The 12,533-nt window shown below is 39.4% G+C and overlaps 1 protein-coding gene across 1 annotated transcript; it reads left to right on the forward strand.

Moving 5' to 3' along the window:
- The first annotated feature begins 244 nt into the window (after nt 1-244).
- LOC137939577 (uncharacterized protein At4g14450, chloroplastic-like) lies at nt 245-724 on the forward strand. Its single transcript, XM_068784853.1, has one exon. It carries the CDS (start codon nt 290-292, stop codon nt 617-619), a length of 330 nt encoding a protein of 109 aa, XP_068640954.1. The 5' UTR covers nt 245-289; the 3' UTR covers nt 620-724.
- Nucleotides 725-12,533: the final 11,809 nt, after the last annotated feature.

The following is a 12,533-nucleotide window of genomic DNA, read 5'->3' on the forward strand; positions in this document are numbered from 1 at the left end:
CAAAATACGGGTAGAGCATCTTATACATAAATGCTCCACCCACCCAGAGGCGACTCAACTGGTCGACTCAGATTTGAGAGTGGTCTGAGCCATACACCATGAAGCTCGAACCGAAGAAGAAAAAGACTTTTTGACCAAATCTGGCACGTGAGGGCCACACGTTCAGAGCCCAGTCTCTGGTCTTCACCCCTTCTATATAAATAGAACCCGCCGTTGCTCTCTCCACCTGCAAGGCTAAGCTAAAGCCCCCTCCTTGGCTCTCTTCCAGAATCACAAAATCCACGCATCAATGGCTGAAGTCCCGAATAGCGCCGGAGAGCAACGGCGGCGGTCTGGCCGGATCCACCGGCGTGCTCCGGCGTCCATACAGGTGCGTCCGGCGTCGAGCTTCGCGTCCGAGTGGAAGGTTGCGATCCCGCTCTTGTCTCCGCTGGCGACGACGTCGCCGCAGTCATCGTTCGAGGATATGAAGGTGGAGGCGTCGCCGGAGGATCTTTGCAACGATCGGCGGTCCTCCGATGGCGAGAAGATTATTTCACTGTCCTGGCAGCATCCAGCCGCTCCGTTTTACTACGAGCCCCCGGCGAGGGTGCAGATGATTTTTCCACGGTGTAAATAGATCTGACTTTTTCTCCATGGTGGAGAAACAAAAACTTTGTTACGTTGATCTGGTTATCATTACCCCCCTTCTTTTTGTAAATGAAATGAGCTTTTATTTCCTCCATTCGTGTTCTATGGCTCTATCAATCTCTTTTTGGTGTCGCTGGATTCTGTTCTATTGATGCAGCATAAACGCAATTACATCTGCACTATGAATGGAGCAGATGTGTCGGCAAAAGAAAAAAAAATCAAAGAGCAAAAGGGATAAACTGGAGAAACCAGGGACTGAATTGGATTTGTTGAGACGGGGCCCAAAGGGTTAGGCTGTGGTTGATTGTGTTCAGGTTTCCACTGTTGCTTGGTCAAAGCTTAACGAAAAGAGTGGCTGGAGGGTGGCTTTCAGATGTGGCCAGATATGACTGGTAGTCATTTGATATTGTTGAAATCTAGGAACAGAGGACCGGTGGGATTTCAGAACCAAAACAAGAAGATTTTGCTGGTAAAGTGAAGGAGAGATTGATATCATTTTAACTCAGAAAAAAAAAAATAGCTAACTTGAGATTCGCTAATCAAATCAAATTCTGGTTTGATCATTGACGAAGGAAAATGTGTTTGTTTGAGAAGCTCAGTTCAGTGTTGCAGATGTGTTCAAACTGATTAGTTAATTAATCTCATGATCGACATGAACTGCTCTCCATCTTTGACGATTAGGGCTTTTAAGGTTCCTGCAATCACCTTTTGTTATGACGATTCATTACTCTCATGTTGAGGCAAACGTAATACAATAGCTCATTAGGGGCTGTTTGGAACACCATGGAAAAGAAAAGAGAGAAAAAAAAAAGAATTCGAATATTATTATTCCAAAAAATAGTTAGTACAAAGAAGAATTTAATCATTATTTCATTTTCACTAACTTTTTTTGGGAAAAAATATTTGTCAAATTTTTATTTTTTATTTTTTTTCTATGGGTTCTAAACAAATAATTGAGAAAACTCTGAAAAGTTAAGGGAATTCTTTCTTTTTATTTATGATTAAATAAAAAAATGGTGGTGAACTTAGTACTATTGAACTACAAACTATCACAGAGGAGCAAACACCTCCATCAAATAGTGTTTATTCAATTGGCAAACAACAACATTAGATGTTGAGGGACCCAAAAGGACTCAATTACCGATCGTCTTTGAGGTTTGAGGTAAATAAAAACAACCATCAAGTAACTAAAGAGGGAATTGATGAGAACAAATGATATTTTCATAAACTAATGAGTAAGCTCACGAGCTAATAAGTCGAGTTTGGAAAATCTTGAGCTTGACTTGTTATATTTAACAAACCCTTTCAAGTTTGAGCTCGAATCAAACTCAAGTAAAATTTCTCAATTAGAAGAAAAACATAGCAGTATTAAATCTAAACTCTCTTGTCTCACTTCCTCAATGTTCGTCGCTGCCGATGAAAATGGGAAGCTCCTATTGTAATCTTCTCTCCATACTCTCTTCTTCTATTATCTGTTACCTTTGTCCATCTGCTTCTAATCTTCCCCAACATCAGGGACACTCAACGCAGCAAGAGTCTCGCCGGAGAGAGGAGAGGAATGGGGGAGGAAGTTCCCCTCCTTCGTTCTCGTTCGATGTTTGGGGGACCCAAAGCTCTACCTTCATATTTCTTCCTTCTTGTTAAATGTTTCTTTGCTTTTGCTAAACTCTTTTTTTTTTTTTTTTTTTTGGATTTTTGACTTTGCAACATATAAGAAATCTTAGTTTAATGGGTGATTTGTGTTTGAATTTTTCCTTTGATGTTATCATATATATATATATAGAGAGAGAGAGAGTAGAACGTTGAAAGTATTTTTTTGCTAATTCAAGTTCCACACTTGGAAATTTAATTCTAGTCACGAACTAATTAATAAAAGGAAATGAATCCAGAGTTAAGGAAGAAAGTGATCAGGAAATGAATCCAGATTCTTGTTCACTTTTTGAACAAGCGGATCAGTATCTCCTATCACTCTTAGATGAAAGAGTTTCGTGACTGTAAACAGGCGTTTCATGGTTTGTAGTTTGTACAATGCGGTAATGACCTTTGCAGTCATGAACAAAGGTTAGAAAGAGGAAGGGGGAGAGTTTGAATTCAAGGGTTTGTTAGAACAAATGGTTTGGCAGAAATGCAACTTTAGTAGTTTGAGATTTGGGTTCAAATTTTTTGTTTGGGTGATCCAAATTCTGTTTTATACTGTTAATTGAAATAGTATTTTTTGTTTTATTATTAACAACATAATTTATGTTCAACCTTAAAATCATTGTTTGTTATTGATAACCTTAACATATTTGCTCTCTATTTTTAACAGTCTTGTTTCATGTTGTTGTTATTAACAGCCTTTCGATATATGCTCTGTTTTTTGCTACTTGACTGGTATGTTATGATTTCTTATTGAGAACTGAATGTATATTCTGTATTTGTTATTAACAGCTTTCACATATACACGGCTAATCCAATACGAAACGCCATTTAGAGCAAAACAATTATCATGATCGGACGGCTGAGATAGCGTTTCATATGTTTCGCACCAAATAGTTTTTCTTATTGGATCAGGCTTCTTCAGTTTCCCGCTCTCATAAAACATTTGTTTCCTTTTTCTACTTTTTCCTTTGATCTTTACAGACTATTAAACCAGTGGATACGTTATGGCGGTTACATGACAAATTGATAACCTGAGGAAGCTGTTAAGAAAAATCGATGACAAACAAAGATAAATGGTAGCACAAAAAATTTATGTAGTTCGGCAAATTTCCTACGTCCACGGAGTTACAGAGGATTTTATTTATTCTTTAGAGGATCACAATACAATAGGGACTGTTTCTCACCGCATAAACACAACTACTCATCGTTGCAGCAAGCCCCAGAGTTCTCTGTATCTCACGGTGGCGGCGTAGATTCACATGACGGTGAGGAGCAGCAGTGTCATCTTTTCCTATTCTTGTAGCAGCAGAACAACAATGGAGATCTCTCAGTCCCGAGTGACTCTCTTTGCTTCTTCTCACTGGAACAGCGTCGCCCAGCAGCACTGGCAATGACGACGGCAACGACGTCAAATAGCAACTCTGGCAACGACGTCAAATAGCAACTCTGGCAACGGCGTCGAACAGTAACTCCGACAACGGTGACGGCAACAGCGTCGAACAATAACTTCGACAACGGTGACGGCAACGGCGTCGTCCTTTTCAAGTCTCTGTTTTTGTCAACAGAATCTGTTTCGCCCCTTGTTTCTATCTTGGCAACAGTCGAAGTCCCAAGTTTTTCTTATTCGCACACTCGGCTCTCTGTAAGTCCCGATTAGGGATTATAAATCAGTAGCGGGAGAGTTAGTGTTGCACACGCCAACTCAAAAAAAAATGAATATGTAAAATCCCATCTGTATCCCATTGAGTGGTGTGGGCCAGGCTCCACGGTACTCAACAATTGTCCCACTTGGAGACTAGTTCACCCACTGTATCGTCCTCTTCCTCAAACATTATCGCTCCACCTCTGCAAGTCACTGCCCCTGACTTCATGCTAGAAGACCAACTGAAGTTGTGCACAACTTCAATTTCTCAAGTGTAACACCCTTTGTCAACATATCAGCAAGGTTCTTACTTTCATAAATTTTCTCAAGTACCAATTGTCCGTCATCTAACAATGATCGTATAAAATGATACCTGATCTGAATGTGCTTAGTCCTGGAATTAAATGTTGGGTTCTTGGCAAGGAATATGGCACTCTAACTATCAATGTGCCCTTCTGATTATTTTTGCCCAATTCCTCCAAGAAGCTCTGTAGCCAAATCATCTCCTTTGCAGCTTTTGATACTGCAATGTACTCAGCTTCTATGGTAGATAGAGAAACTGTTTTTTGTAGATTTAAACCCCATGAAACTGCAGTACCACCCAGAGTGTAAACAAACCCTGTGATACTTTTTCTGCTATTGATATCTCCAACTAGATCAGCATCAACATAGCCCCTCACCTCTAAGCTCTCTCTTGAGAAACACAAGCACGTTTCTGAGGAGCCTTTTAAGTACCTCTGAATCCACTTCACAGCTTCCCAATATCGATTTCCTGGGTTACTCATGTATCTACTCACAATTCCCACTGCATGGGCAATGTCCGGTCTAGTGCAAACCATAGCATACATAAGTGAACCAATGGCTGAGGCATAAGGAACCTTACTCATGTAATCTAGTTCCTCCTTTGACTTGGGTGACTGATCCTTGTTGAGTTTGAAGTGACTGCCCAAGAGTGTGCCAACTGGTTTGGCCTTATCCATATGGAACTTGTTGAGTACTTTTTTCACATACTCAGCCTGTGAGAGTCTCAATGTACCTTTGATTCTATCTCTGACAATTCTCATACCAAGGATTTGCTTCGCAGCTACCAAATCCTTTATTGCAAAGTGATCTGACATCTGCTTCTTGAGATTATTGATCTCATCAATACTAGCTCCTGCAATAAGCATGTCATCTATATACAACAAAAAAATAATGTAAGAATTTTCAAAATACCTGACATAGCAACAATGATCTACCTGTCATCTTATGTACCGAGCACTGCACATAAAACTGTCAAATTTTTTGTACCACTATCGAGGAGCTTGCTTCAGGCCATACAAGCTCTTCTTCAGTCTGCAAACTGAACCTTCCTTTCCGTGTACTACAAACCCCTCAGGTTGGTGCATATAGATGTCTTTTTCAAGGTCTCCATGAAGAAAGGTTGTCTTCACATCGAACTGCTCAAGAAATAAATCTTCAGTAGCAACCATGGACAGTACTAACCTGATGGTTGTGATCTTCACTACAAGAGAGGAAATTTCAGAGTAATCAATACCTTGTTTCTGCTGAAAGCCCTTTACAACAAGTCTAGCCTTGTACCTCCTACTGCCATCATGCTCAGTTTTCACCCGATACACCCACTTGTTGTGCAATGCGTTCTTCCCTGGAGGAAATTCTGTCAACTCCCATGTCTGATTCCCTAATAGGGAATCCATCTCATCCTTCATGGCCAGCTCCCACTTGCTAGAATTTTCATATTGCAAGGTTTCTTCGTAACTCTGCAGTTCTCCACCATCTGTCAACAGAATATAATTCAAAGTAGGTGAGAAACGTTGTGGAGGCCGAATAGTCTTAACTGACCTGCGAACTGCAATTGTAGGAGTGGACGGCTCTAGATCTGACTGCGAAATAATAGGGGTGGGTGAACTGGACCCACTCTCCCCGTCACTCGCATCTCTGCACTGCATTGTGGCATATGGTAGGTCATCCAATCTGACAAAGTCGGACTCCTGAGGAGCTGCTTCAGCAACTGTATTGGACTTGTTGAGTATCGTGGAGCCTGGCCCACACCACTCAATGGGACAAATGGGATTTTGCATATTCCTTTTTTTTTTTGAGTTGGCGTATGCAACACTAACTCTCCCGCTGCTGATTTATAATCCCTAATCAGGAGTTACACAGAGTCGAGTGTGCGAACAGGAAAAACTCAGGACTTTGACTATTGCCAAGATAGAAACAGGGGGCGAAACAGAGTATGTCGACAGAAAGAGTGATTCTAGAAGGACGACGCCATTGCCGTCGCCGTTGTTGGAGTTACTATTTGACACCGTTGTCAGAGTTGCTATTCGATGTCGTTGCCAGTGTTGTTGGGTGATGTTGTTCCGATCAGAAGAACCAAAGAGAGTCTCTCATGACTGAGAGATCTCCATCGTCGTTCTGTTGCTGCCATAATAGGGAAAGACGACGCTGCTGCTCCTCATCGTTGCGTGAAGTTGTGATGCCTCCGTGAGATATAGAGAACTCTGGGGCTTCCTGTAACAACGAGTAGTTGTGTTTCTGCAATGAGAAAGAATCCCTATTGTATTGTGATCCTATAAAGAAGAAATAAAATTCTCTACAACTCTGTGAACGTAGGCAATTTTCCGAACCACGTAAAATTTTTGTGTCGTGTGATTACCATTTATCCTTGTTTGTCATCAATTTTTCTTAACAACTGGTATCAGAGCTAAGGTTCGGGTCTTAGGGAAAACGATGGCAGGAGACGAAGTGAAGGTATCAAGAATCGAGAAGTTCGATGACACAGACTTTGGATACTGGAGAATGCAGATAAAGGACTACCTCTATGGAAAGAAACTCCATCTTCCACTATTGGGAAAGAAACTCCATCTTCCACTAGTGGGAAAGAAACCCAAAAAAATGGAGGAGGTTGATTGAATCAGTTGGATCGACAAGTTTTGGGGATTATTCGGCTAACCCTGTCAAGATCCGTTGCACACAACGTCAGCAAGGTGAAGACGATTGCGGGTCTCATAGAGGCTTTGTCAGATATGTATGAAAATCCTTCAGCGAATAACAAGGTTTATATGATGAAAAAGTTACTCAATTTGAAGATAGCAGATGATACGCGCCTGTTGCACAACATCTGAATGATTTTAATACTATCACAAATCAATTGTCATTTGTTAAAATTGAATTTGATGATGAGATAAGTGCACTGATACTATTGGCTTCATTGCCAAATAGTTGGGAAGCCATGAGAATGACTGTCAGTAATTCTATCGGTAAATCAAAATTGAAATATGATAATATTCGTGATTTAATATTGGCTAAAGAGGTGTGCAAGAGGGATTCAGGCGAGACCTCGAGTTCGAGTTCAATATTGAATGTTGATTCTAGGGGGAGATCACATGACATGAACTCAAACAGAAGTAGATCAAAATCAAAGAACAGGGGCAAGAGCAAGTCAAGGCCTGGTCAGCATGCAACTTGCTGGAATTGTGGCAAAGCTGGCCACATAAAGAATAACTGTAGAAATCCTAAGAAGACCGAGAATAATAATGCTAATGTACTAACTGAATAAGTACAGGATGCACTATTGTTTGCAGTTCGGATACTGGATTCAGGGGCTTCCTTCCATACATCTTACCTTCAGGAGATAATGCAAAACTATGTTGTAGGCGATTTTAGGAAGGTGTATCTGGCCGATGGAGAGGCTTTGAACATGGTGGGGATGGGAGACATTGACATTGCACTCCCCAACAAGAACAAATGGACCTTGCAAAAGGTCAGGCACATTCTTGAGTTGAAGAAGAACCTCATTTTTGTTGGACAACTTGATGATTTTGGCCATTCAGTGGTGTTCTCAGATAGCACCTGGAAGGTCACTAAAGGGGCATTGGTACTAGCTCGGGGTAAGAAAATTGCTACTCTCTATTTGACTACTGGTTTGAAGAACACTATTGCCACTACCGTTGCAGAAAGCACAACAAATTTGTGGCATTGCATGCTTGGCCATATGAGTCAGAAGGGCATGAAAGAACTGTTGTCCAGAGGCAAGCTACCAAAACTGAAATCAGTTGATCTCAGTCTGTGTGAGAGTTGCATTATGGGGAAACAGAAGAAGATCAATTTTTTGAAAGGTGGCAAAACACTAAAGAAAGAAAAACTAGACCTTGTGCACACAGATGTGTGGGGACCTTCCCCAGTGGCATCCCTTGGAGGTTTTCGTTACTATGTCACGTTCATTGATGATCATAGCGAGAAGGTATGGATTTATTTTTTGAAGCATAAATCTGATGTATTTAATGTGTTCAAAATTTGGAAGGCCACGGTTGAGACAGAGACAGGCTTGAAACTGAAATGTTTGAGGTATGATAATGGTGGTGAGTACATTGATGGCAGGTTCAAGGAATACTGTGCAATTCTGGGTATCAGAATGGTGAAGACCATTCTTGGGACACCACAGCAAAATGGAGTTCTTGAACGTATGAACAGAACCATAAATGAGCGTGCTAGAAGCATGAGGCCTTTTGGGGGTAAAACCCAAGAGCAAATCCATGAGGGCTTACGCCCAAAGTGGACAATATCATACTAATGTAGAGATAGGTAGTGTCTATAATCCTTACAAATGGTATCGGAGTTATGACTCGGAATTAGCCATGGTGGATGAATCCTTTGCATGTCGAAGAAAGTGGTGGGCCTCGAATTAGATCACAAAGGGATCCGTGGATGTGCTTTATTGAACAGGTGGTGTGCTCGTGATTCTTCATGGACGTGTCCTGGTCCCAACACGGTGAAGAGGAGTTGATCTGGATAGAGTATGCTCTTGAGATAGGTGGTACTCCATGTAAGGTGTGTGCTTCCAACGCATTGGAGTAAAAAATCCGGGTTGGTAGAGATTGGATGGATGGATGATTGTTTGAGGGGAGGCTCGGTGGTTCTTTGTTTGAAGGGAGGATTGTTGGGTGTACGACCAAAGTCCCACATTGACTAGAAGTGGGGAAGATCATGGATATATAAGTGTGGACACTATCTCTATTAGTATGAGGCCTTTTGGGACACCACAGCAAAATGGAGTTCTTGAACGTATGAACAGAACCATAAATGAGCGTGCTAGAAGCATGAGGCCTTTTGGGAGTAAAGCCCAAAAGCAAATCCATGAGGGTTTAAACTCAAAGTGGACAATATCATACCAATGTGGAGATAGGTAGTGTCCATAGTCCTTACAGAAGCTATCAGTCTTTGAATTTGAGTGGATTTTACCTGGTATGTATCATAGGAGTGCTAATTTTAGAGACACTTGATAGAAGGATTCAACTTTGAAAGCCCTCTTGGCCTGTAAAAAAGAGGCTCTTCTGCAGTACATGTAGTTATAATATGTAAAAAAATGAGGACTTCATCTGGATTCCTTTGCATATAACTGCAGAAAGTACTATTCAAAAGAAAAAGAAAAAGGAAACAAGGAGATTAAGCCTCTCACCTTTAATGCAGCAGCTGGAAAGACCATCACTTCTAAATGGGAATTTAACTGGTTAGTTCTTTCTTGAAACATGGAGTCACCATAGAACCTCAATCTCAACAGCCAAATGGGGAGTTTCTATGAGGTTGGGTTCAACTCTCAGTGGGTATTGGGTGTACTGCATGTTTAAATATAATCAACATTCATAAATAGGAAATAAGAGGAAACTTTGGATAATGCTATCTATCATGTGAAGCACCCTACGTTTTTGCCCTGTACCTGTGACACTTAGAAGGTATCTAGTGCATTTTTTAGAAAAAATGAGAGCATTTGTTCCAAATTTCTTTTGATTGCAGCAGACCTTTTGGGTTACCTTTTACCATGTGTGTTATATCTTTTACATGTTTTAAATTTGGGTCAGTCATTTTGAAGCTTTGGAACTGGATATCTAAGAGCATCATTTAGAGCCTTTGTGAATATATTGGCACTTACTCCAAAAACCATTGAAAAAAACAAGAGGAAACCTCAAAGACGATCAATCGTTCAACACTTTTGGATCCCTCAACATCTAATATTGTTGTTTGCTAATGGAATAAATACCATTGATGGGGTATTTGCTCTTTCTTTTAGGTCTATTAAGTTAGTTATTAAACATTAGTATATTCCATTGTAAAGTTTTGGACTCCTCTATGATAGCTTGCAATTCAATGATACTAAGTTCATTACAATATTTTTTATTTATTTTTGTAGTTTTAAATGTAGGTTGGAACTCAAACCCTGCTCGAGTTCAAACTCTGTTAAAATTTTTGGGTTCAAGCTCGATTTCAATTTTAGGCTCGAGGCTGAACTCGAGCTCAAGCTCGAGTTTGAAAGATTTAGATCAAGCCAAGCTCGAACATATGAAAGTTCAAATTTAGCTCGGCTCGATGCCACCCCTACTAGGAAGGCTTGGAGCTTCGTTGGCTGCTCTACTTAGTTTATAGTGATTCACAAGAAAATGAAATATAGCCTGCACTTTATTTTCGATTTTGAAATAATTCCGACGGGTACTCATCTTATGAATTGGTCTGTCCGCCCAAGCTCATCATCAATCAACTTAGTGATAGAGGATCTTGGAAACATTGCAGTACTAATTCATCTAGTTGGCATCCTGTAGACTAACATTCCGTTTTACAGTCGATTTAGACCCATGAGTTTGGAGTATGCTTTCGTTTAGGAACACCTTCGATTTAAAATTCTTTGAGAGAGAACCCAACTTAAAATGTCATTCCAATTAGAAAAAGAGTCCCGGATGTTAGAAATTTCCAAAGCAAAAACATTTCGCTATCATCCTAGTTCATTTCATTCACATAGGCATCAGTGGATCGAATAAGCAAAGAAAAGAAAAATCAACAAGACAATGGCCTTGGGTAAAGTCTCTGTCGACTGGGGTGATTATGACACATTTCACAACTGAAGTGGCGTCGAAGAATATGTTATAGAGAGGAGCAAGAATATCCCTGCTCGATGGCTCAGCTCCCATGGAATGAATACATAAACCAACAGTGAAAGTAAATGAACGTCCAAGTAGAACAGCAACCAAGAACACAAAAATGCATTTTTGATCTCTTCATTGTTCTTTTTTTTTTTAAAGGCCTGTTCTTTACTCCCAGAAGAGGGAACCCTAAGTGATTCTCTTCCCACGACATAAATTAGTTTCCAGCCATCTATCTTCTCCCATGTTGCAACTCACCCCTCAGGTTCTCTTTCCTATGTTCATGAAAATTGTCGAAGTGCAAGTATGAGAGTATTAGAGTAAGTGCTCAGGCATAAGCTTCCATCGAAAATTGTCATCGTGTAGTATGAGTTTGAAAGAATTGTCCCACATGGAAAAATGAGTTAAATGTATTGATTGAGGGTTGACTCCCGTCCAGATATTGATGATAACAAAACTTAATTGATTTAATTGTTGTAAATTTAGCATTTCAAATGCATCTCCTTCACGAGAGACAAAAATCAAGGTCTATGTAAAAGAATCAGCATAAGCGTCTCAAAGCTTTGAGCTTCACAAGTGTGTCAAGTCATCTTGAAGAAGCACCCACAAGAGAAGAAACAAAGAATTGAAGATTAGAGTCGAAGTAGTCTAGCAAATCTCAAGTACTCTATCTATTCTATGTAAGAGAACAACCCAAATTCTTCAAACTTGAGGTAGAATTAAAGTTTTTGGAGCTGTAGGATATTTTACATTCATAACATGTTTTTTCAATGCATATCCATCTGTCAAATATGTAAGAATCAGTTAGGACTTAAATTCATCATGCCTTGAAGTCAAATTTAGTAAACTGGCTTTGGTACAATAGATAACATTTTGCCAACGATCGATCAACCAAAATGTGCATAGACCTAAATATAAAGTTTGATTGATCAATTAGGTGAGATTAATCGATCAATAAGAATTTGGCAAAAAGTGCTATAAAGCATGATTGATCATTCCATGTGGACTGATCGATCATTCCATGTGGACTGATCGATCATTCCATGTGGACTGATCGATCAATCTTGTCTAGGCAATGAAAAATTATGAAGTATGATGGTTCACACCATTAGGATGATCGATTATACAAAAGTTTGTCATGCGACATAATGCACTATCGATCATAGACTTGTCATTGATCATTCATACACGTATTACACAATCAATATGAAGACTACATGATCGATCAACTTAATGTGTCAAACTCAACAAAAAAATATTGATCGATTAATCCATTAATAAACAAGTCATTTTTGGACAAAAATATAGTTGTTAGACACGATTTATTAATCATTTCCTTACGTTGATCGATCAATGTTGAGTCAATTTTTTGCAAACGGCTAGTTTGACTTAGGGAACTTATAAAAACCCCACCATATGTGCAATTGGGAAGTTAAAGAAGAAGAAGTTTTCAAACCGTTTCTCAATCTAATACTTTTATAATATCTAAATACTTAATTACTTTTCATTAATTTAATTCTAAATAATTTTAGAATTCAAAATAAATATCTTAGAAATAAAAAAGCTGATATCCTTTTATTTATGTAGGTTATCATATAAATAAAATACTTTTTAAAAAAATAATTTTAAAAAATAAAATTTTAATAAAAAGGATGGTGTTTAAAAATAAAAATTACTCTTAACAAAATTAGATTACAGAAAAAAAA

Source organism: Aristolochia californica, unplaced genomic scaffold, assembly GCF_029961685.1.
Source record: "Aristolochia californica isolate CCGP_79_NKW_82.1479 unplaced genomic scaffold, dmAriCali1.0.hap1 SCAF_8, whole genome shotgun sequence".
In the NCBI taxonomy this organism is placed as follows: Eukaryota; Viridiplantae; Streptophyta; class Magnoliopsida; order Piperales; family Aristolochiaceae; genus Aristolochia; species Aristolochia californica.